The sequence below is a fragment of the Macaca nemestrina genome, chromosome 10, assembly GCF_043159975.1.
Source record: "Macaca nemestrina isolate mMacNem1 chromosome 10, mMacNem.hap1, whole genome shotgun sequence".
In the NCBI taxonomy this organism is placed as follows: domain Eukaryota; kingdom Metazoa; phylum Chordata; class Mammalia; order Primates; family Cercopithecidae; genus Macaca; species Macaca nemestrina.
Genome location: NC_092134.1, coordinates 12150211 through 12174475, shown reverse-complemented (window position 1 = coordinate 12174475; position 24265 = coordinate 12150211). Strand labels below are relative to the sequence as shown.

General features: G+C 52.4%; 1 protein-coding gene across 3 annotated transcripts; it reads left to right on the top strand.

Moving 5' to 3' along the window:
- On the top strand, positions 1 to 23107 carry LOC105494629 (HNF1 homeobox A). Of its 3 annotated transcripts, none has more exons than XM_011763236.3 (10): positions 1 to 552; positions 9806 to 10005; positions 14527 to 14713; positions 15170 to 15411; positions 17037 to 17188; positions 17318 to 17519; positions 18267 to 18458; positions 20039 to 20160; positions 20254 to 20398; positions 21843 to 23107. In XM_011763236.3, the coding sequence occupies exons 1-10, from the start codon at positions 227 to 229 to the stop codon at positions 21968 to 21970; spliced, it is 1896 nt and encodes a 631-aa protein (XP_011761538.1). In that variant the 5' UTR covers positions 1 to 226; the 3' UTR covers positions 21971 to 23107. The 3 variants fall into 3 exon arrangements, with proteins under 3 accessions (XP_011761538.1, XP_011761529.1, XP_011761547.1); XM_011763245.2 differs by lacking the exon at positions 1 to 552 and adding an exon at positions 555 to 842 and having other exon boundaries at positions 21843 to 22800; XM_011763227.3 differs by having other exon boundaries at positions 78 to 552; positions 20039 to 20398; positions 21843 to 22800.
- The last annotated feature ends 1158 nt before the right edge of the window (positions 23108 to 24265 follow it).

Sequence of the window (24265 nt, the reverse complement as noted above, 5' to 3'; positions counted from 1 at the left end):
AGCTCCAATGTAAACAGAGCAGGCAGGGGCCCTGATTCACGGGCCGCTGGGGCCAGGGTTGGGGGTTGGGGGTGCCCACGGGGCTTGGCTAGTGGGGTTTTGGGGGGGCAGTGGGTGCAAGGAGTTTGGTTTGTGTCTGCCGGCTGGCAGGCAAACGCAACCCACGCAGTGGGGGAGGCGGCTAGCGTGGTGGACCCAGGCCGCGTGGCCCTGTGGCAGCCGAGCCATGGTTTCTAAACTGAGCCAGCTGCAGACGGAGCTCCTGGCGGCCCTGCTCGAGTCAGGGCTGAGCAAAGAGGCACTGATCCAGGCACTGGGTGAGCCGGAGCCCTACCTCCTGGCTGGAGATGGCCCCCTGGACAAGGGGGAGTCCTGCGGCGGCGGTCGAGGGGAGCTGGCTGAGCTGCCCAATGGGCTGGGGGAGACTCGGGGCTCCGAGGATGATACGGACGACGATGGGGAAGACTTCACGCCACCCATCCTCAAAGAGCTGGAGAACCTCAGCCCTGAGGAGGCAGCCCACCAGAAAGCCGTGGTGGAGACCCTTCTGCAGTAAGGAGCCCTTCCCCGTCCCAGGTCCCAGGAAGAGCCTAGAGGGGCCCCCCTCAGCTCCTAATGAGCCCCCCTTCTGAGTCGAGTCCCCATGAGCTTCAGCCTTTAGCCTAGCTGCTGGGAAGGAGGACAGGGTCCATGAGAGCCCAGGGGTCCTTGCTTGGAGGGTTGAGCCTCCAGCCCCTGAACTTCTCCTCTGCGGAGTCCCAAATCCCCACGAGCTGAGGCCTTCAGCCCAGTCCCTGGGCAGGAGACATTTCCCGGGGGGTCCAAGATGGGAGAAAAAGCAGGTGAGTTCACAACTCAAATGCCTGGAGAACTGGGGGGTGGTGGAAATGTTTAGCCCCTAGGATCATGTATACTCTCCAGACCCTAACTCCTGCACTGAGTCCTCAGCGGGTAGGCTCCGGGGGCCAGGAAGCACTGCCAGGGAGGAGGGCCCGAAGCTGGGGTTTTGGGGGCTTCCCTGGCCTCCTAGGGACTCATGCATTTAGCCAGGGAAGCCCAGGTCTTTCTTACCTGAGGCAGACAGAGCCTCGAGGTGGGAGCTGCTCCCCTTTCCTGTGTGGCCACAGGCACCCCACCTCACCAGCAGGCGCCATTAGAGGCTCCCCGTTCTACATTCCCATCCACTGGCGGACTCCCCGTCTCCTGGAGAACTGGGTGGGTCCTGAGCTCGATGCCTCCCCTCTCCTCAGCAGAGCTGACCTAGTTACTAATTACCCACATGCTTTATTATTTCTCTTTTGTTTTATAAATTTATAAATGGCGAAAGGCTCTGATAAGGTCTGTGATCATTAACCTGTGGAAATGGTGGCCTGGAAAGATCTGGGCCAACCCACCTCCCACCTAGTGGGGGTGGGGGATGGGGTGTGGGGTAGAAGGAAGGGTGGCCTGGGGGCTGCAGGGGCCACCCCTCCCCAGGGGCTCCCTGACCTTCACCCTATAGCGCCTGCTTGGGGAGGTTTACTACTTCCTGGGCGCTGTGCTGAGGTTTCACAGGAATAATTTCCCTTCACGGTGAGAGAAATCCTGGGCAGAAGCTATTAGTGACTCTGTTTCACAAATGGGGAAACCGGGGCTTAGAGCGGGGAAGGAGCTGGACTAAGTTCACCCAACGGAGGCCCCAAACCTACTCTGTTTGCTGCTCTCAATTGCTATGATGAGGGGTCAGAGGCCTGCAGGGGGTGGCCAGGGAGTTAGACAGCGAGTCCCAAAGATGCTCTGAAGGGGCCCATCTCTTTTCTGTCCAAGGTCCTGATCCCAGCTGGGGTGGGGGAGGGCTGGTGGATTCCTGCTTTCCCAGAGGCCTCAGGGAGCCTCCCGAGGGCCTGGACAGGGGGCAGGGGAGCAGTCAGGGCCCCCTGACTTGGCAGGAAGAGGAGGGCAAAGGACTCTAGAGCTGCAGGGGAGGGGCAAAGAGTCAGGCATCCCAGACCCAGGGCGAAGGCAACTCGACGGGGTGGGGCTGGGCCGGACCTGCCCAGGGCCCCAGATGGGACTGGGGGCTTTGGGGTGAGGGTGGGGGCAAGGGATGCTTTCTTACCTGACTGAGTGAGCTCTCTTGGTCAGCAGCCCCCTTTGGTGGGATGGTGGGGTTGGGGGAGCCTTGATCCACAGCATTTGAAGGGGAAGCAGAGGTCAAAGTGCTTCCTAGGGACCAGCAGAGACCTGGAAGCTGAGGCAGACAGTGTAGAAAGAGGCCATCGGGGTAGATGGAGAGAGAAGCTGGGAGAAGCGGAACGGAGGAGCCGGGGGGCGGGGGCTCAGACCCAGCTGGGAGAAGGGGCACGGGAGAGAATGAGGTGCCCCAAGCTTGCAAGGAGGCTGGAGTGCTTCCCGCCTGCCCCGATTGGGTTTTCTTTAATGCTAACAGCATGCTATTTACTTTCCATTTAAATGTGAGATGTTGCTATAAATTATCAACCAGCTCCTTGTTCCTGTACAGTTTATAACTAACTACCTGGGTTACTTATTGTTCAGGTAACAAAAGGGATCGGAAAACGCCCTGAGTGAAAAAAGTGGGGCCTCCAGTGTCAGGGTCGGGGAAGGAGCCAGGGAGAGAGGGGCGGGGGACCCCTGTTGAAGGCCTGAGCCATCGGGGAGGTTGAGGCTGGGAAGATGGTACAGAGGCGGAACGTCTAGTAGAAGCTGTTTCCTGGGAGAAGTCAGTGTCTGGGAAGAAGCCGGGTGTGTCCTGGGTCCCAGGTCTCCCTGGGGTGGCCCATGTTTCTGGCCACTGCAGGAACCTGAGCTCTTTCTTCAGATCTGCCCCTTAGTTCCCTGAGTGAACTTGGGCAAGTCTGTTCCTCTCTTTCTGCCTTAGTTTCCCTTCCTGGCCAAGGAATAAAATCCAAACTCCCTGCCTTGGTTTCGTTCCCCTCCCTCCACCCCACCAAATTCCTGGATCTCCTCCCAGGTCTTTCTCTTCCTCCCTGCCTTTGCTGTAGCCATTTTGGCTTTGCTGTTCCTCAGCACCCCAAGCCAATTCCCACCCCAGGGCCTTTGCACGTGCTCTTCCTGCTGCTTGGAACCCCTTTCCAGATCTTCCCATGGCCGGTTCCTTCTCCTTCATCTCCCTGATTGCTCCATTCAAAAGGGGGCCCCACCCCCCATCACTCTCTTCCACTGCTGTCATTTACTTTCTCTGGTTCCCTGTCATGACTTGTGATCATCTGATTTATCTGTTTGTTTTCTATCTCCTGCCATGAAAATAGAAGCTCTTCAAGGACGAGGCCTGTGTTGCCTTATTCACCACTTGTACCCACATCCTGCCCAGTGGCTGATGCACAGCAGGAATGAGTGAGTGCCTGGGATTCTCTGAGGCCCTGAAGATATCTACTGCTCTGTTGGCCAGGGCCCAGCAGCCTGAGATGTGGCCAAGGGAGAAACTGGGACCCAGGGTTCCTTCCTGGGTATCCTCCTAGGTCCTTTCTGTCCCTGATCAGCTCAAACCCCAACCTGTTTCTTTTTTGTTGTTTTTGTTTTTGAGACAGAGTCTTGCTCTGTTGCCCCGGCTGGAGTGCAGTGGCGCACTGCACTCCGCCTCCTGGGTTCAAGTGATTCTCCTGCCTCAGCCTCCCGAGTAGCTGGGATTACAGGTGCGCACCACCATGCCTGGCTGATTTTTTGTATTTTAGTAGAGATGGGGTTTCACTATGTTGGCCAGGCTGGTCTCGAACTCCTGACCTCAGGTGATCCACCTGCCTTGGCCTCCCAAAGTGCTGGGATTACAGTCATGAGCCACTGCCCCCGGCCTTCAAACCCCAACCTTGAAGTGCTCTGATCCTGCCCATCAGGCAGGATCAGGGCACCGAGACCCAGGAAGACAGTTGCCAAGGGAGGACAGAGGATCTGACACCCCGACAAAAGCCAGACTGCCTGCATCCTAATCCCAGCTCTGCCCCTTTCTAGCCTGAGCAGGTGATTTTATTTTTCTGAGCCTCAGTTTTGTCTGCAGGGTAGAGATGACAATAACCCTTGTCCACAGGGTAAAATGGCATGGCACTTGTAGAGTACGCATGTAGTAAGTGCAATACACAGCAGTCATTATTAGTGATCCCATTTTACAGATGAGCAAATTAAGGCTGAGAGAGGCAGTGCCTCACCGAACAAAACTCTTCCGAAGGACTGAAGGCAGGCCAGGATTTGGACCTGGGTCCTCCTACCTTAAGCTCCATATAGCAACCTCGAGGTTGCACTTTCCTGTCACGCCTGCTGTTCAACTTGACCATCAACTCACTTCCATACAGTGCTTCGCAGTTCATAAAGGGCTTACAAAATGCACTAAGCTCATTTTTCCCTCCCCACCATCTCTGAAGTCTGAAATATCATTCGCCCTATTTCACAGATGAGGAAACTGAGGCACATGGAGGTTAAGCAAAGAATCAAGGCCGTATCTAAAGCCCCCACACTGAGAAGTCAGCTCCCCCTCCAGATGTGGGGATGAACACCACAACCTTGCATGCCCTGAAACTCCAGGGGCAAGAGGGCAAGAGGCTCAAAGCCTTGGACATTTGATTGACCCCGGAATGGGTAGGAGAGAGAGGAGGAAGATGTGGGCGGGTCTTCACCTCTCCTGGGCTCTGCTGTGTGGGGTCAAGGGTCTCCAGGGCTGCATTAAGATGATGATGATGACAATATTATTCCACAAATTCAGCACTTACTGTGTGCCAGGCACTGCCCTAAGTTCATCCTCCCTATTTGAAGCTCATTTAATTTTCCCAGTAGCGGTGTGAGGTAGGGGTGGATTTTCCCCACGTTACAGGGCAGATGTGGGTCATACAGGAGCACGTGCGGCTAGGTTGCAGTGGTGGGATTTTAACCCATGTTGCTTTGACTCTCAAACCCATTAGAGTCAAAGCAGGAGATGCCTGGAGACTTGGCCTCTTGGTTCTTTTCTTTTTCTTTTCTTTCTTTTTTTTTTGGGGGGGGGGGATAGAGTCTCACTCTGCTGCTGGGGCTGGAGTGCAGTGGCACAATCTCGGCTCATTGTAACCTCTGCCTCCTGGGTTCAAGTGATCCTCCTGCCTCAGTCCCCTGAGTAGCTGGGACCACAGGCACACGACACCACACCCAGCTAATTTTTGTATTTTTAGTAGAGACAGGGTTTCACTATGTTGGCCAGGGTGGTCTCTAACTCCTGACCTTATGTGATCCACCCATCTCGGCCTCCCAAAGTGCTGGGATTACAGGCATGAACCACGGAGTGCAGCCTTGGCCTCTCAGTTCTGAGCTAGGACAGTTGGAGAAGCTGCCCTCAAAAAGAGTCAGGCCCTTGGAGACTCTGTGTGTGTGTGTGTGTGTGTGTGTGTGTGTGTGTGTAAGAGACACACAGAGAGATAGAAGAGAGTGATAGCAAGAGAGTGGGGGGTGGGGGGAGAGAGAGACATTGATTCAGTAGGTTCTAGAAAAAAGTGGCACAGGAGGCTTCTTCCAGAAAAGGGAAAGCCAGGCCCTCTCGGCTCTCTGTCTCCTAACTGGCATTGAAAATTCACTTTTTTGTTATGGATTTGTTGCCCAAATCTACTAGGAATTGTTTAAAAGCGGAACATTCGTATCAGCTCACTTTAACAGTTTGCTTTCCATTTTCACATTCAAAAGCCTGTCTTCTGTTTCTAAGGGTTGCACATGTATTCGTGCAGGCTGGCCGGCCTTTGTTTTATTTTCAAGTTCAACTTAAATTTGACCTGGTATGGGAGAATGAGAGAGAGAGAGAGAGAGAAACAGACAGACATGGAATCAGATGGACAGGGGCACATAGCAAATCTTTGGTTTGAGCCCAGGAGAGGCTCTGGTGAGAGGAAGACTGACCCTATTCTCTTTGGGAGAGAGAGAAGGGAAGGATGGAGGAAGGGAAGACACAGGAGGACACGGCACAGGAGGGTGATGGCTGCAGATGGGGGAGGGGAGGCATCGGGCAGCCTGGCTCTAGGATCAGATAAACATGTTTGCCACGGAGCACCAGGCTGGACTTTGTACTGCCCTTCCCTCTGAGCTCTGACTGGCAACCAGAGAAGCGGGGAGGCGAAGGAGAGAGGATCCTAGGAGCCCAGGAAAGAAGGGAGAGAGAGAAGCTGGGGAGAGGCCCGCGGGGGCGTTCCTGGCAACATGAAATTTTTTTGGAGTCCCAACTAGATCACCTTGCACAAGTGACTGCGCCTTTCTGAGCCTCAGTTTTCTCCTCTGTGAAATGGGCACAGCGTCTACTTCGTAGGGTTATAAGATGTAAGCGGCCGCCCTCAGCACGGTGTCTGGCTCACAGTAAATCCTCAGGAAACATGAGTTTTCAGATTTTTTTTTTTTTTTTTGACACAGGGTTTCACTCTGTCGCCAAGGCTGGAGTGCCGTGGCGCAATCACAGCTCATTGCAGCCCCGACCTCCCAGGCTCAAGAGATCCTCGTCTCAGCCTTCTGAGTAGCTGGGACTACAGGCTTGTGCCACCACACCTGGCTAATTTTTCTATTTTTTTGTAGAAACAGAGTCCCACTCTGTTGTCCAGGCTGGTCTCAAACTACTGAGCTCAAGGAATCCTCGTACCTTAGCCTCCCAAGAAGCTGGGACTACAGGTGTGCACCACCATCCCTGGCTAATTTATTTATTTTTTTTATAGAGACAGAGTCTCACTATGTTGTCCAGGCTGATCCTCCCACCTCAGCCTTTCAAATAGCTGGGATTACCAGCATGAGCCACCATTGCTGGTTTACAATTCAGTTTTAAATATTATATATGCCAAGGTGGGAGGATCGCTTGAGCCCAGGAGTTTGAGACCAGCCTGGCCAACATAGCGAGTCCCTGATCTACCAAAAAAAAAAAAAAAAAAAAAAAGAAAGAAAAAGAAAGAAAAAAAAGTACAAAAATTAGCTGGGCACATTGGGACGTGCCTGTGGTCCCAAGCACTTGGGAGTCTGAGGTGGGAGGACCAACTGAGCCCAGGAGTTTGAGGCTACAGTGAGCTGTGATCATGCTACTGAGCTCCAGCCTGGGTGACAGAACAAGTAGCCTCTAAAAAGAAAATAAATACATAAAAATAAATATTGGCCAGGCATGGTGGCTCACACCTGTAATCCCAGCATTTTGGGAGGGCAAGGTGGGTGGATCACCTGAGGTCAGGAGTTTAAGACCAGCCTGGCCAACATGGTGAAACTCCGTCTCTGCTAAAAATATAAAAATTAGTTGGGTGTGGTAGCCCGTGCCTGTAATCCCAGCTACTCGGGAGGCTGAGGCAGCAGAATCGCTTGAACCCGGGAGGCGGAGGTTGCAGTGAGCTGAGCTCACGCCACTGCACTCCAGCCTGGCCACAGAGCAATGCTTTGTCTCAAAAAATAAATAAGTAAATAAAAATCAAAATCAAAATCATGTATGCATATATAGTATAGTATATGTTACATAATTTACAAAGTACATATGGACACCAGAGAAGACTGTCCTTCTCACTTCCATCCCCAGCACCCCGTTCTCCTCTGGAAGCAACCAGAGTCCCCAGTTCCGCGAGTGCCCTCTGGTATTTTACATGTGCACAAATACGTAGAAATCCTCTAGAAATCCTCTTTTACCTCACTTCAAATTTTTCATAAATAGCAGTGTAGCAGACACACCAGATAAACTCCGCTCCGTCTGGGCACACAGAGCTTCCTCAGTGGGGTTTTTTCAGTGGTTGCATTGAACAGATGCACCTCCATTTAGTTAATCAGGATCCTTTTGCTGGGCTCCTTCGTTGCTTCTAATCTTTTCTATGGCAAGCAATGTGGCAAGGAATTGCCTTCTACTTGTGCCATTTGTCACCTGTGCCAATGTTAGAAGGCTCAAATTCTAGAAGCGAATTGCTCAGTGAGGCAGGGGAGAGCACAGGCTTTGGAATCACGCAGACCCAAGTTCAAATCCCAGTCTGCCTGTTTCAGTGCTGCTGTATTGAGCTGTATTTATCTGTTTTTTTTTTTTTTTTTTTTTTTTTTTTTTTTTTGAGACGGAGTCTCACTCTGCGGCCCAGGCTGCAATGCAGTGGCGATCTTGGCTCACTGCAACTTCTGCCTCCCGGGTTCAAGCGATTGATTCTCCTGCCTCAGCCTCCCAAGTAGCCAGGATTATAGGCGCCTGCCACAATACCTGACTTATTTTTTATTTTTATTTATTTTTTTTGTAGAGATAGATTTCCCCATGTTGGCCAGGCTGGTCTCAAACTCCTAACCTCAAGAGACCCGCCCACCTTGGCCTCCCAAAGTGCTGGGATTACAGGTGTGAGTCACTGCACCCAGCCTATCTGTGACATACTGGTAATATAAGTTCAGGAGAGGGAGAGAGAGAGGCGGGGATTGAGACAGAGCAGGAGAGGAGAGAAAATGTATATGGCTCAGGCTGTCTGATCCCTTCTGTCCCCCATGGGGAGACCTACAGTGAGCAGAGACATGAGTCACAGGTGGCATCGGGTCCCTTGAGTCTCTCTGGTGGGAGAATCTCAGCCCACAGAGTGGCATTCCAGTGTTCACATGCATTTTTGTTACTATGAGGCCTCTGAATGTCAACCCTGTCACCTGGGACTCTGTGGAAAAACCAGCCGCCTGTTCTGGTGCTGTGGGGAAACTGGCCTGGCCACAGCCAGGGGTGCAGATTTTCAGGAATTTTTTTTTTTTTTAGACAGAGTCTCACTCTATCACCCAGGCTGCAGTGGTGAGATTTCGGCTCACTACAACCTCCACCTCCCAGGTTCAAGCAATTCTCCTGCCTCAGCTCCCCCAAGTAGCTGGGATCATAGCCTCCCACCACCATGCCCGGTGAATTTTTGTATTTTTAGTGGAGACAGGGTTTCACCATGTTGGCCACGTTGGTCTCAAACTCCTGACCTCAGGTGATCCTCCCACCTCAGCTCCCAAAGTGCTGGGATTACAGGTGTGAGCCACCGCACCCAGCCTCAGGAAGCATTTTGACTTTGTAATTTTCTGCCTGAAAGGCTATCTTAGAACTGAATCCTTTTAGGCGGATGGAACTCTGCTTGCCCTGTGACCTTGGACAAGGGACAAAATGATGCAAATTCTGTAAGCCTCAGTGGCTCTGGGTGTAAAATTGGAGAATCCATATTTCTATTTCTTTCCTTGTTTTCAGATTCAATGCTTTCCTTTTTCCAGCAGTTCTCCTTCGTCCATCCATCCATCATCCATCCACCCACCCACCTCCAATCCATCCATCCATCCATCCATCCATCCATCCATCCATCCATCCATCCATCCATTATCCATCCACCCACCAATCCATCCACCCATCTATCTGTCCATCCATTCTACCCTACCATCCATCCACCAGTCCATCCATCTATCCACCAGTTCATCCACCCACCCACCCACCCACCCATCCACCCACCCACCCATCCATCCATTCACCTATCCACCCATCCATCCATTCACCCATCCATCCATCTATCCATATATCTTCATCTGTGTCCATGTCTGTGTATCCATGTTTCTAAACCTTTATCTGTTCCAGTGTCTGTGTCCATAGGCCTGTGCCCATGTTTGTCATGTGTGTGCATCTACAAGTCTCTGTCCTCATGACCAGGTGTCTGTGTCCCTGTGTCCTGGCATAAATGACCATACCTCCCTGTCCCTGAGTCCAAGTGTAGGCCCCTTGGCTCCATAACTGCTTTCATGCACAGTCCCCACCCTCAGGGCTGACAAGGGTTCCAGCACCCAGGGCCCCAGCCCCACCTATGGGGAGGGATACCCCCTGCTGAGCAGACCCTGTCCTTGCCCTTCCTCCCAGGGAGGACCCGTGGCGTGTGGCGAAGATGGTCAAGTCCTACCTGCAGCAGCACAACATCCCACAGCGGGAGGTGGTCGACACCACTGGCCTCAACCAGTCCCACCTGTCCCAACACCTCAACAAGGGCACCCCCATGAAGACGCAGAAGCGGGCCGCCCTGTACACCTGGTACGTCCGCAAGCAGCGAGAGGTGGCGCAGCGTAAGTAACGACCCTACCCCGCGTCTTCCCTGGGAGGGCCCAGGACTCTCCCCTAACTCACAGGTGGGGGCTGGAAGCTTCACCATCCCCATTGCACAGACAGGTAGATGGAAAGGAAGTCCATGGGATTCAACCTGCATTTATTACCTATTCTGCACCAGGCGCTCTGTGGGACAGGAGTAGGCTTGGTCCTGAGCATCCAAAGATGAATGAACTGGGTCTCTGCTTTCTTTCTTTCTTTTTTTTTTTTTTTTGAGACAGAGTTTTGCTCTTATTGCCCAGGCTGGAGTTCCATGGTGTGACCTCAGCTCACTGTGACCTCCTCCTCCCAGGTTCAAGCAATTCTCCCACCTCAGCCTACAGAGTAGCTGGGATCACAGGTGCCCACCACCATGCCTGGCTAATTTTTTGTAGTTTTAGTAGAGACGGGGTTTCACCATGTTGGCCAGGCTGGTCTTGAACTCCTGACCTCAGGTGATCCACCCGCCTCAGTCTCCCAAAGTGCTGGGATTACAGGCATGAGCCACGGTACCCGGCCTGGGTCCCTGCTTTCTAAGAGCCCATGGTTAAGTGGGAAAGTGGGAGAAAAGATCATTAGGATCCAGTGAGACATGTATTAGAATGGGACAACAGCAGCCACAACAACAATAATAATGGCTACTATTTATCAAGTGTTTTTGGGGTGCCTGGTCCAGTGCAGAGTATTACACAAAGCATTTCAGGGTGCTGAGCTGACGGTCCACTGGGGAGTGACCTGTTCTTCCTCAGGAAGGCAGAGGTATTAGGAAGGCTCACATTGCAAATATGACCTTTAGACTAGGTCTTAAAGTGGGAGTTGAATTTTGACCCCTGGAGACGCCGGGAAGGGTGTTTCAGGCAGAAGGAACAGCATCAGTAAAGGCTCAGAGGCAAGGTCTGCGCTCAGGAAATCCTCCACTGCAAACTCAGGAAGCTCTGGGAGCCCTATTACTCAGGGAATGGCGGGTTTTCTTCTCCAGGCCTCATACCCCACCAAATCCCAGGTGCACTGTCACCTTCCAACCTCTATCTATGTGTCACATTTTTTGACATTTATTAATTATCCAGGTTTTTTAAAAAAGAAATAGCCAGGCATGGTGGTGTGCCATAATCTCAGCTACTTGGGAGGCTGAGGTGGGAGGACTGTTTGAGCCCAGGGGTTCGGGTCCAACCTGGAAAACATGGCAAGGTTCCTCCTCTAAAAAAGAAATAAAGGAAAGATAGGAAAGGGAGGAAGGAAGGAAGGAAAGGAAAGAAGGAAAAGAAAGAAAAGAAAGAAAAAGAATGAGACAGAGAAAGAAAGAAAGGCAATACACATTTGGTTAAAAAAAAGAAAAACAGAGTTTATAAGAAAAATTAGATGTCTTTCCCCTGAAGCAGCCACTGAAATTCCCAGACTCTTGTGTATCCTTCCAGAGAGATTTTCTGCATATAGTAGCAATAGATATATTGTTTTTTTGCTCTTTTTCTGATTAATGGGAACATACTAGACACACTATTTTGCACATTGTGTTTTGTCTCTTGCCAATAAATCCTGTACATGTTTTCATATTGGCACTGAGAGATTGATTGATTTCATTCTTTTTTTTTTTTTTTTTTTTTTTTTTTTTGAGACGGAGTCTCGCTCTGTCGCCCAGGCTGGAGTGCAGTGGCCGGATCTCAGCTCACTGCAAGCTCCGCCTCCCGGGTTTACGCCATTCTCCTGCCTCAGCCTCCCGAGTAGCTGGGACTACAGGCGCCCGCCACCTCGCGGCTGGCTGTTATTTAACTGGCCACCTACTGAAGGACTTTTAGGGGTTTTTGCAATCTGCGAATACAACCAACTGCAGCAAAAACATCCTTATTTACATAAGTGCATGTTCACATGTGACTGTGTCTGTAAGATAAGTTCCTAGAAGTGGAATGCTGGAACACAGAAGAGCTGCTTTAAAATCTGGGGTACATATTGGCATAGTTCCTTCCAAAGAAGTTATATCAATTTACACTTCCACCAACAGTAAAAATCACTGCTGGAAAAAAAAAAAAAAAAGTATGCAGGCCAGGCGTGGTGGCTCACGCCTGTAATCCCAGCACTTTGGGAGGCCGAGGAGGGTGGATCACTTGAGGGCAGGAGTTTGAGACCAGCATGGCCAACATGGTGAAACCCCGTCTTAACTAAAAATACAAAAAAATTAGCTGGATATAGTGGCGCACACCTGTAATCCCAGCTACTTGGGAGGCCAAGAGAATCGCTTGAACCCAGGAGGCAGAGGTTGCAGTGAGCCAAGATCATGCCACTGTACTCCAGCCTGGGAGACTCTGTCAAATAAATAAACAAATAAATAAATGTATGTATGTATGTATGCGTGCATGCAATAGATGGCTCTAATCCTTACTCTATAGCTACCCCTCATCCCAATTATTGGGGTGTTCACACTCTACTGTGCTGTAATACACACTGGGAAAAACAGTACATTTTAACACTATTTTAATTTGTATGAGAAGAAACAATAAAGATTTTGAAAATCTGTTAGAACTAGATTTAGTTTCTGAGAGAAATAGTGTTCTCTTCAAACCATCACTAGAAGAAATTTTACAATATTCGATAAAATGCATGAAAATTTTCTAACAGTTAGAAATGTTGTCAAGGACTTCAGCCTAAAGCTGAGAATAGAGATGCAAACTGGCCCAAATAGCTTTCCCTGGGGGATTTTTAACTTAAAAGTTAAGGAGAAATTGGAGAATTTGAGATGCAGAGTCAATATATGACTGAAGTATCAGGACTCTTTCAGTAACAGGGGACAGAACCCCAATTCAAATGGATTTAAACAGAAAAGGGAAGGTATCGACTGATGCAATGTGAGGAGTCCAGGGCTGCTTCAGGCATGGTTAGATCAAGGGGCTCAAATGAGGTTCACACAGCATTTCTTGACTCTGTTTTCTTTTTTGTGGGCTTCAATCTCAGACAGGCTCTCCTCATATAGGCAAAGATGGGTTCTGGAAGCCCTGGGCTGCCATCCTATCAGCTTAGCAACCTCAGAAGGAAAAGAGCTCCTTTTCAGCTACTTTCAGTTGAATGACTCTTTTTTTATATACTTAATAATATAAACTTTTATTTATTTCATTTTTTGAGCTGAGGTATTTCCATGTTGCCCAGACTGGTTTTGAACTTCTGGGCTCAAGTGATCCCTGCCTCAGCCTCTGAAGTAGCTGGAATGACAGGCACGTGCCACTGTGTCTGCTATAACAGAAACTTTTAAATGAAGTCTAACATAAAAAGTGCACAAATCCAAAGCATACAGCTCAACGAATTTTCACAAAGTGAACAGTCCAATACAGATAAAAAAACAGAATATTACCAGCTCCCATCCCAGGGAGGCAAAGGTGGGAGGATCACTTGAGGCTAAGAGTTCAAGACCAGCCTGGGCAACAGAAGGTGACCCCATCTCTACAAAAAACAAAAATAAAAATAGAAATAAATGAGCCAGGTGTGGTGCACGCCTGTAGTCCTAGCCACTTGTGCCTGCTGCTGCTTCTTGGCACTGAGATGGTGAGGGCCCTGCTGCTGCTGTGCCCCTGATTCAGAACCTACCTTCCTCTCTTCTCATAAAGTGCTGTCCTGGCACTTGTGTGTCCCAGTCCTTTGGCGGCCTGCTCAGGAATAATCCAGTAGACTAGTTTCCAGTAAAGTGATATCAGCTGATGAAGGCTGGCTGGGTCTCTTCCTCTAGCTAACATTTGCATTTAAAGCCTGATTTTCAAGTCTGGAAAGCTGAATATAATTCTGAATCTACTGAGGACATATGGCTCCAGTTTTTGCTCTACTGCATGACCCTGGAAAAATATGCAAGCCCTCTGAGCCTCGGCTTCCTCATCTGTAAAATGGGGATAGTAAATGTGCCAAATAGGAACAAATGCTAATGCTTACCTGCAGTCTTGTATTGAGAAGAATGGTGAGATCATATCTTGGGTTGGTAGGAAAGCATTCAGGGATTGATTAGTGATGTTTGCCTTGGACACTGGTTAAGAAAGTGATGGCATATGTGTTGTGTGTTTGTCATCACTGGATTAGATGATTTCTTTCTTTTTTTTTTTTTTTTTTTGTTTTTTGAGACGGAGTCTCGCTCTGTCGCCCAGGCTGGAGTGCAGTGGCGCGATCTCGGCTCACTGCAAGCTCCGCCTCCTGGGTTTACGCCATTCTCCTGCCTCAACCTCCTGAGTAGCTGGGACTACAGGCGCCCGCCACCGCGCCCGGCTAATTTTTTGTATTTTTAGTAGAGACGGGGTTTCACCGTGGTCTCGATCTCCTGACCTTGTGATCCGCCCGCCTCGGCCTCCCAAAGTGCTGGGATTACAGGCGTGAGCCACCGCGCCCGGCCGGATTAGATGATTTCTAAGTTCTAGCTGTAAGCTACTCTGGTTCAGCACCCAGGCAATGAGAAAGAATCAAGGGCAAGGTCAGAGGAACTGACCTGGGAAGTTGAGAGTGGCCAGTACCCCACTCACAGCTTTCTGTGCCTGCAGAGTTCACCCATGCAGGGCAGGGAGGGCTGATTGAAGAGCCCACAGGTGATGAGCTACCAACCAAGAAGGGGCGGAGGAACCGTTTTAAGTGGGGCCCAGCATCCCAGCAGATCCTGTTCCAGGCCTATGAGAGGCAGAAGAACCCCAGCAAGGAGGAGCGAGAGACGCTGGTGGAGGAGTGCAACAGGTACAATGGCGGGCGGGAAACAGTGCTGTTTTGGTCTGGGCTGTGGCAAGGCCAGGGAAGGGGAAGGTGACTCTAGGTCCTGTAAAAGGCTGTCCAGTCGCCGAGAACTCCTGATGTTGGCTTAGCCTGGCCCAGAAAATTAAGAATACTTGAACCTAACCCCATTCCTTGCAGCCCCCCTGCACCCTGGACACCAAGCAACCCTTCCATGGATGCCCACCTAATCTGATTCCCTCTACAATCCTATGGCTCTTTTGCTCACTTTATGAATGGAGAGACTGAGGTCAGACAGACTGTCACCTGCCCAACGTCATACAGCAGACCTGGCATTGGAACCCAGATCTGCCAGCTTCAAACCCTCAGGCAGAGCTCAACTTCTCAGAACCCTCCCCCTCATGCCCAGGACAGGGTTCCTCTGAGCCTGGCCTGGAGACTCATGGGTGGCTATTTCTGCAGGGCAGAATGCATCCAGAGGGGGGTGTCCCCATCACAGGCACAGGGGCTGGGCTCCAACCTCGTCACAGAGGTGCGTGTCTACAACTGGTTTGCCAACCGGCGCAAAGAAGAAGCCTTCCGGCACAAGCTGGCCATGGACACATACAGTGGGCCCCCACCAGGGCCAGGCCCGGGACCTGCGCTGCCGGCTCACAGTTCCCCCAGCCTGCCCCCGCCTGCCCTCTCTCCCAGTAAGCTCCACGGTGAGTGGTATTGTGGGGACAGGGGACACGTGGGAAGGTGGGAGGGTTGGGGAGGACTGTCCCAGTGACAGCAGTCACCTAAACCTCTTAGCACTACAGTTTGGTTCCATTCCATTCACACCACTCCTTATCACTCTACTTCACTCTGTTCATTCATCCATTCCACTCTATCTCCATTCCATTCACTCTACTCCTTTCCACTCTATTCACTCCATCCACTCCACTCCATCCACTACAATTAACCCCATTCCATTCACCCCATTCCATCCACTCCATTCACCTCTACTCCCTCCACTACATTCGACCCCACCCATCCACTCTACTCCAGTCACTCCATTCAACTCCACTCCATCCACTCTACTCCATTCACTCAACTCCACTGCATCCACTCTATTCCATCTACTCCATCCACTCCACTCCATCCATTCCATCCAACTTCATCCCATCCTCTACATTCAACTCCACTCCATCCACCCTACTCTACTACATTCAGCTCTACTCTATCCACTCCACTCCATCCATTCCATCCAACTTCATCCCATCTACTACATTCAACTCCACTCCATTCATTCCACTCCATCCATTCCATCCAACTTCATCCCACTCACTACATTCAACTCCACTCCATCGACTCCATACCCCGCTGCATTCACTGCACTCCATCTATTACATTCAACTCTACTCCATCCACTCCATACTCTATTCCATCCACTAACTCCATCCATTCCATTCAACTCCACTCCATCCACTCCACTCACTCAACTCCATCTACTCCACTCCCTCTACTTCATTTACCTGTGCTCCATCCACTTCACTCCACCCATTCCATCCACTCCACTCCATCCACTCCACCCATGTGACTCCATCCAGTCTACCCACTCTTTTCTCCACTCCTCTCCACTCCATACCATTTTATTCTATCTGTCCCATCCACTCTTCACCCCACATGACTCCATACTTCATCCATTCCACTCTGCTCCATCCACTCCACTCCAACCCACTCACTCCACTCCATACCATACCATTCCACTCCACTCTGTCCACACGACTCCATTCATTCCACTCCACTCCACACTATTCCTCACCATTCCATCCACTCCACCCTACACCATTCCACTCCATTCTATTCCTTCCCACCCATCCTCTCCACGCTTTACGGTACCCATTCCACTTGATCCCACTCATTCCACTCAATTCAATCTATACTACTCCACACCATCCACTCCACTTCATATCATTCCACTCAACTCAACCTAAGTTGATTTGGGTTAATTCCATTCAATTCATTCATTTCAGATTGTATCAATTCAATTCATTTCAACTCAACTAAATTCAGTTAAATTCAATTCAGTTGTCTTCCACTGAGCACCTACTGCATGTCGGGTATAGCACTAGGCAGTGGCGGGGAATGGAGCTAATAAATGCAGTCCCAGCCTTCAAGGAACTGGGAGCAGCTAACCCAGGGCTTGGCAAAAGGTAGAAACACAGGCAAATTTGCTGGCTGCATAAAGGCCGACAGGCAGCTGGCCTAAGCAGACCAATGGAGTTTGAAGCGATGAGGGCTATGGAGGCAGGGGAGGGCTGGGAAGTGGGGTGCTGAGGCAGGACACTGCTTCCCTCTCCAGGTGTGCGCTATGGACAGCCGGCGACCAGTGAGACTTCAGAAGTGCCCTCAAGCAGTGGCGGCCCCTTAGTGACAGTGTCTACACCCCTGCACCAAGTGTCCCCCACGGGCCTGGAGCCCAGCCACAGCCTGCTGAGTACAGAAGCCAAGCTGGTGAGCGTCCTCCCTGTAGGGAAAACCCAACCTCATCTTTCCTTGGCAGGGAGATTCTGGAACAGTCCCCAGGGAGGCCCTGTTGGGACCCCACCCCCACCCCCGACTCACCTTGGCTTCCCCTCGTAGGTCTCAGCAGCTGGGGGCCCCCTTCCCCCTGTCAGCACCCTGACGGCACTGCACAGTTTGGAGCAGACATCCCCAGGCCTCAACCAGCAGCCCCAGAACCTCATCATGGCCTCACTTCCTGGGGTCATGACCATCGGGCCTGGTGAGCCTGCCTCCCTGGGTCCTACGTTCACCAACACAGGTGCCTCCACCCTGGTCATCGGTAAGCTGGAGGGGATGGGTGGGCACCTGGGTGGGAGGCTTATGGGGCAACCGCAGAATCCAGGAGCTGGAAGAGCCACTGGGACTCATTCATTCATTCATACAACGTGTATTTCTCCAGTGCCTACTCTGGAGCAGGCACTGTGCTACATCAGTGATACCTGGGTGAACCAAACAGACCAAAATCTCAGCAACTCAAGCAGGGAGGCAGGCACTAAGCATAATACATCAATTCTGTGGTACCTCAGAAGGTGAAGGGTCTATGGGCAAATTACAGCAGGGTAAGGGGGACTGATGTTTTCTAAGTTTTTTGTTTTATGAAGAAAAATTAAGCCCAGAAAGCCTTTATTTGTAGGTACAATGATGCAGAAGCCCAGTACATAAGATAGATAGGGAGCTGCTAGGAGAGGGGAGCAGAGAGCTAACCCCAGGGCCTTTGCACTGCTGTGGAACCCCAGGGCTCCAGGGAACCTCAGTTTGACGACTTTTGAACAAGTCACTTTTGAACAAGTGGGAGACTGCCTCTCCCACTAGCCTAGATAAGGAGCTAAAGGCTCAAAGAGGGGGAATGACTTGCCAGAGCCACTTAAATTAGTGGCAGGTCCCAGTGGAGGGCTGTTTCCTGACCACCCTGCCCCCTCCTCCAAACCACGGGCTCTGGGAAGGAGAGGTGGTGCCCTTGGGAGGTCTTGGGGGGTGATGGGATGTAACTGGGGGGCCCAGCTGATTCCCGCCCCTTCCACTCCAGGCCTGGCCTCCACGCAGGCACAGAGTGTGCCGGTCATCAACAGCATGGGCAGCAGCCTGACCACCCTGCAGCCCGTCCAGTTCTCCCAGCCGCTGCACCCTTCCTACCAGCAGCCGCTCATGCCGCCTGTGCAGAGCCATGTGACCCAGAGCCCCTTCATGGCCACCATGGCCCAGCTGCAGAGCCCCCATGGTGAGCACCCTGTGCCCCACACAGGGGGAGATGATGATAGAGGTTGGCTGTCAATGGATGCAGGGGAAGGGGGTGCCTGGCAGGCGTTGCAGTCTGAGTGTGTCTCCAGGACAAGTGTGTTTCCATGATTGAGGGTGTCTGCAGGCCACAGTGTGTTCCCATGTGAATGCACGTATCTGTGTGTGTGCACATGACTGCTTGTGTGAGCAGATCCCTAGTGCATGTCTAGGTGTGTGTCAGTTGTGCATGCGTTTGTGTGTGCGTGCCTCTGTTTCTGTGAAACTCTTAGGGCCATATGAATTTCTAAAATCTACTCAGATTTTAGAAAGGTAATCTGGGGCCAGGTGTGGTGGCTCACAGCTGTAATCCCAGCACTTTGGGAGGCCGAGGTGGGCGGCTCACTTGAGGTCAGGGGTTCGAGGCCAGCCTGGCCAACACGGTGAAACCCCGTCTCTACTAAAAGTACAAAAATTAGCCAGGCATGGAGGCACGTGCCTGTAGTCCCAGCTACTTGGGAGGCTGAGGCAGGAGAATCGCTTGAACCCGGGAGGTGGAGGTTGCAGTGAGCTGAGATTGTGCCACTGCACTCCAGCCTGGGCAACAGAGTGAGACTCTGCCAAAAAAAAAAAAAAAAAGAAAGAAAGAAAGGTAATTTGGTGGTATGCCAGCTATCACATAACACTCCTAGCAGGGTTTGAGATAGCCCACTGTGATCAAAGCACTGCTATTTCTGCAGCCAAAGTAGGATTTCTACAAGGCAGTTTAAACACTCATAACCTCACGTCAGGTTCAGGCTGGGTTTTGCCACCAAATGAGCTCTAGTGCCAATCTTAAGGAAATCTTTTGGTTTCAGACTTTTTTGGAATTTGGGACTGGGTTAAGAGATTTTGGGTCTGTATATGTCTCTGTGTGTACGTGGTTGAGAATGTATGTGTGTGTGTTACGTTTTTGTCTGAGTCACTGTGAGAGTATGTGGTTTATGAGTTTTCCTAGCATCTGTGTGTCTCTTGTGGGGTCTGTGTGTCTCCTGCAGGGTGGTGGGAGGTGCTGTAGGCAAAACATGGGGTTTTATTTGGAGAGGTGGCCTGGAGATGGAGGTACTGCTGTCCTCTGCCTTGCTCTTTGACAGGGGCCACCTGAACTTAGTACACGGCACCTGAGTTTAGTACAGTAGCACCTGTGCTTAGTACATGGCACTTGTGCTTAGTACATAGCACCTGCATTTAGTACAGTAGCACCTGCGCTTAGTACGTAGCACCTGTGCTTAGTACAGTAGCCCTGCACCCACACCTCCCGTTCCCTTTCATACCTGCTGTCTCCAGGTGACACAAGCTGGAGTTGGTTTCTGGCCTCCTCCAGGCTCCCCTGCATCAATCCCAGCTGAGCAGTTCCCTGTGATGGGGAAAGGGTCTGTCCCTCTATCTGGAGCCCCCAGTTTTGAAAATCAGTCCTGGATCTCCAATTGCTGCCCAGTCTGGTTGTTCAGCAGGCTCCATGGCCCCCTTTCCCCGGTCCTGAGGCCTGGGACGGGGGCTGTCAGGCACGTCTGCCACGTCTGCCCCTCTCTCCCCTGCGGCCAGCCCTCTACAGCCACAAGCCCGAGGTGGCCCAGTACACCCACACGGGCCTGCTCCCGCAGACTATGCTCATCACTGACACCACCAACCTGAGCGCCCTGGCCAGCCTCACGCCCACCAAGCAGGTAAGGTCCAGGCCTGCTGGCCCTCCCTTGGCCTGTGACAGAGCCCCTCACCCCCACATCCCCGGGACTCAGGAGGCTGCTCTGCTCCCCCAGGTCTTCACCTCAGACACTGAGGCCTCCAGTGAGTCCGGGCTTCACACGCCGGCCTCTCAGGCCACCACCCTCCACATCCCCAGCCAGGACCCAGCAGGCATCCAGCACCTGCAGCCAGCCCACCGGCTCAGCGCCAGCCCCACGGGTGAGAGGCCCTGGCTCCGCCCCCTCCCTTACTATCTCCGACCCCTTCCATGTTGGTCCCACCCCTTTTGTTGCTGTCCTGTCACTGTGGGGCTGTGCATGCAGCAGGCCTAGGTCATGTGGGGAAGCACTGGCAGGCATGGGGGGTTGGGTGGGGTTCCCCGCCTCCCAGACATGGCCTGTGTGCCCATGAAGCCCAAGAGGCACAGGTGACCCCAGGAAGACAGGGTTCACCTTGCAAGAACATCTCAGGGGCTGGATTGAGGAAAAAGATGAAGTCATGATAAGGAGCAGGTCTGTGAGCCAGAAGCAACTCTTGCGCGTGTCTGGTTTGGCTTGGCTCAGGGTTGAACATTCTTTGAATTTGTTGCTAACATTTCAAAATCAGGAATTTTCACATAGAAATCTGGATTTCTGGCATCTTTTGGGAAATTGGAAAAATTCATACTCCCATATAACAGCTCACCAGGCCTCACTGCATCCACTCACATTGGCTCCAATGACCCCTGGCGGTGGGGTGGTCACCTGAGTTTGTAATCTATGATGTCATTATCAGGAGTGGGCACTTTGGAGTCAGGTGGCTGGGCTTTGCAGCCTGTCTTTTTGCAAGCTGCCCCCTTTCTATAAGGTTCCTGGACCCGGCCCTGGCAGCTGTCGTGACAGCCACCGAGGCCATTCTATGTCCTGGCATTCACCCCGTGAGGCGTCTGCATGATCACCCCCATTTTACGGATGAGAAAGTGGACACTTAAGGAGGGGAGGGACTTGCCTCATCTCCCACCGCTACCAGATGGCAGGGCCAGGACTCGAACCCAGGTCCAACCTCAAAGCCCATTCTCTTAACCATGGCCATCAGTCAGGGTTCTCCAGGAACACAGAACCGATGCATTTACCTGAAGGACTTGGCGCGTGTCTGCAGGGGCTGGCAGGCCTGAAATCTGTTGCTGGCAACTCCGGGGAGTGAATTCTGCAGCCTTGAGGCAGAATTCCTTCTTCTCTGGGAAACTGGTTTTTGCTCTTACGGCCTTCGACTGATGGAGAAGGCCCACCCATATTTTCAGGGTAACCTCCTTCACTCAAAGTCAACTGATTGTGGCATTAACCACATCTACAGAGCACCTGCATTCACAGCAGCGCCTAGATTAGCGTTTGGCTCAGCCTATCCAAACCAACACGTACAACTACGTACCCCGGCATCTCACCGGGGCTTCTCCAGCGTTCCCACTAAGATGTACTGAGGCCACTCCCTGGGCGGCCCCGGACCCTGGCTGGCAGGCTCCCCTTGTTAAGAACCGAGGGTAGAGGTGTGACTTTGGGGTTCCTGTTATCTGCTGTGATCCAGGAGGTGTGGCTCTGCCTCCTCATCCCAAGTACCCCTCGGGACGGGCAGGTGGGGTGGGTGTGGGTGCCTGGTGGGTGGTCAGCAGCCTCGTTTGCCTCCGCAGTGTCCTCCAGCAGCCTGGTGCTGTACCAGAGCTCAGACTCCAGCAACGGCCACAGCCACCTGCTGCCGTCCAACCACAGCGTCATTGAGACCTTCATCTCCACGCAGATGGCCTCTTCCTCCCAGTAACCACGGCACCTGGGCCCTGGGGCCTGTACTGCCTGCCTGGGGGGTGATGAGGGCAGCAGCCAGCCCTGCCTGAAGGACCTGAGCCTGCTGAGCTCCTGTGGCCCTTCCTGGACAGCTGTGCCTCGCTCCCCACTCTGCTCTGATGCATCAGAAACAGAGGGCTCTGAGGCGCCCCAACCCATGGAGGGCTGCTTGGGTTGCACAAGAGGGGGCCATGGAGAGCTAGGAGCAAAGCCTGTTCCTGGCAGATGGAGGAGGGACTGTCCCTGCTGTGTGGGACACAATCTGCTTACTTGGAACAGAAGGGGGCGGCCTATGACTTGGGCACCCCCAGCCTGGGCCCGTGGAGAGCCCGGGACCGCTACCCCACACTGGCAGCCACACTTCTCAGGAAACGAGCCTGTGTAGCTGTGACCTGCTGAGCTCTGAGAGGCCCTGGATCAGCGTGGCCTTGTTCGGTCACCAGTGCACCCACTGGGCCACTCCATCCTGCCCCAACTCCTTCCAGCTAGTGACCCACATGCCACTTGTACTGACCCGATCACCTACTCACACAGGCATTTCCTGGGGGGCTACTCTGTGCCAGAGCTTGGGGCTCCAATGCCCGAGCCCAGGGAGGCCGAAGCTAACAGGGAAGGCAGGCGGGGCTCTCCTGGCTTCCCCTGTCCCCAGCGATTCCCTCTCCCAGGCCCCGTGACCTCCAGCTTTCCCGGGTATTTGTTCCCAAGAGCATCACGCCTCTGAGGCCAGCCTGGCCTCCTGCCTCTACTGGGAAGGCTGCTTCAGGGTTGGGAAGTTGTCCTTATTCCTGTGGGAGCCTCGCAACCCATGCCAAGTCTAGGTCCTGGTGGGGCAGCTCCTGTCTCGAGGGCCCTGCAGACCCTGCCCTTATTTGGGGCAGGAGTAGCTGAGCTCAGAAGGCAGCAAGGCCCGAGCAGCTGAGCAAAGCCCAAGCAGCTGGCCAAGCTGAGGTGCCCAGAAGAAAGAGGTGACCCCAGGGCACAGGAGCTACCTCTGTGGACAGGACTAATAGAATCCTGGGGGTCTGGCTGGCTGAGGGCAGTTCGTAGCCACCCTGAGGAGTCCGAGGTCCTGAGCACTGCCAGGAGGGACAAAGGAGCCTGTGAACCCAGGGCAAGCATGGTCCCACATCCCTGGGCCTGCTGCTGAGCACCTGGCCCTCAGTGCACCGCCTCCACCCTGGGATTCAGGAAATGGCCTGGGGTGACCCAGCACCCCTGCAGCTTGTAGCCAGCTCGGGTGAGCGGCATGTTTATTTAACTTTTAGTAAAGTCAAGGAGAAATGCGGTGGTAATTTCTTGCTTGTCCACAAATCATTCAGACGGGGTTTGGGCAGGCAGAGGGAGGCTGGGGCAGGCCCGGGGTCTGCGAAGAGGAGAGGGGCTCCCGCACTCACGCTCTCACACCCCACGTCTCTGCTTTGCTGGCTCTGCTGAGACTCGAATGACGAAGCCAGATTTCATCTTAACCTCAAGCTTCTACTTTAAAAAACAATTTCGTTTTGGAGACAGGGTCTCACTGTCACCCAGGCTGGACTGCAGTGGCATTATATGGCTCACTGCAGCCTTGACCCCCTGGGCTCAAGGGATCCTCCCACCTCAGCCTCACAAGCAGCTGGGACCACAGGCGCTCACTACCATGCCCAACTAATTTTTGTATTTTTTTTTTTTTTATAGAGACGAGGTTTCACCATGTTGCCCAGGCTGGTCTGGAACTCGGCTCAAGTGATCCACCTGCCTCGGCCTCCCAAAGTGCTGGGATTACAGGTATGAGCCACCGTGCCTGGCCACGAGCTTCTACTTTTTTTTGTTGTTGTTGAGATAGAGTCTCACTCTGTTGCCTAGGCTGGAGTGCAGTGGCGCAATCTCGGCTCACTGCAACCTCTACCTCCTGGGTTCAAGTGATTCTCCCGCCTCAGCCTCCTGAGTAGCTGGGATTACGGGCGTGTGCCAACATGCTCAGCTAATTTTTGTATTTTTAGTAGAGACGGGGTCTCGCCATGTTGGCCAGGCTAGTCTCAAACTCCTGGCCTCAAATGATCCACCCTTCTTGGCCTCCCAAAGTGCTGGGATTATAGGCGTGAGCCACTGCACCCGGTCACAAGCTTCTACTTCTTGCAGAATGTCTTTGTCACATGACACCTAGTCCACGAGTGCTGTGACACTTCCTGAAGTCTTGGGTGGGGTGAACGCACAAATCCTGGGAGTATAGAGATTTGTGTTGTATTTAAAACGTCTCAAGGTTCAGCATTGACAGGCAATACCCAAATCACTC

Coding starts and splice junctions, on each gene's coding strand:
- LOC105494629 (XM_011763227.3), top strand. CDS start 227: ATGGTTTCTAAACTGAGCCAGCTGCAGACGGAGCTCCTGGCGGCCCTG. Junction 10,006..14,526: donor GCAGCGAGAGGTGGCGCAGC/GTAAGTAACGAC, acceptor CTGTGCCTGCAG/AGTTCACCCATGCAGGGCAG. Junction 17,189..17,317: donor TGAGTACAGAAGCCAAGCTG/GTGAGCGTCCTC, acceptor TTCCCCTCGTAG/GTCTCAGCAGCTGGGGGCCC.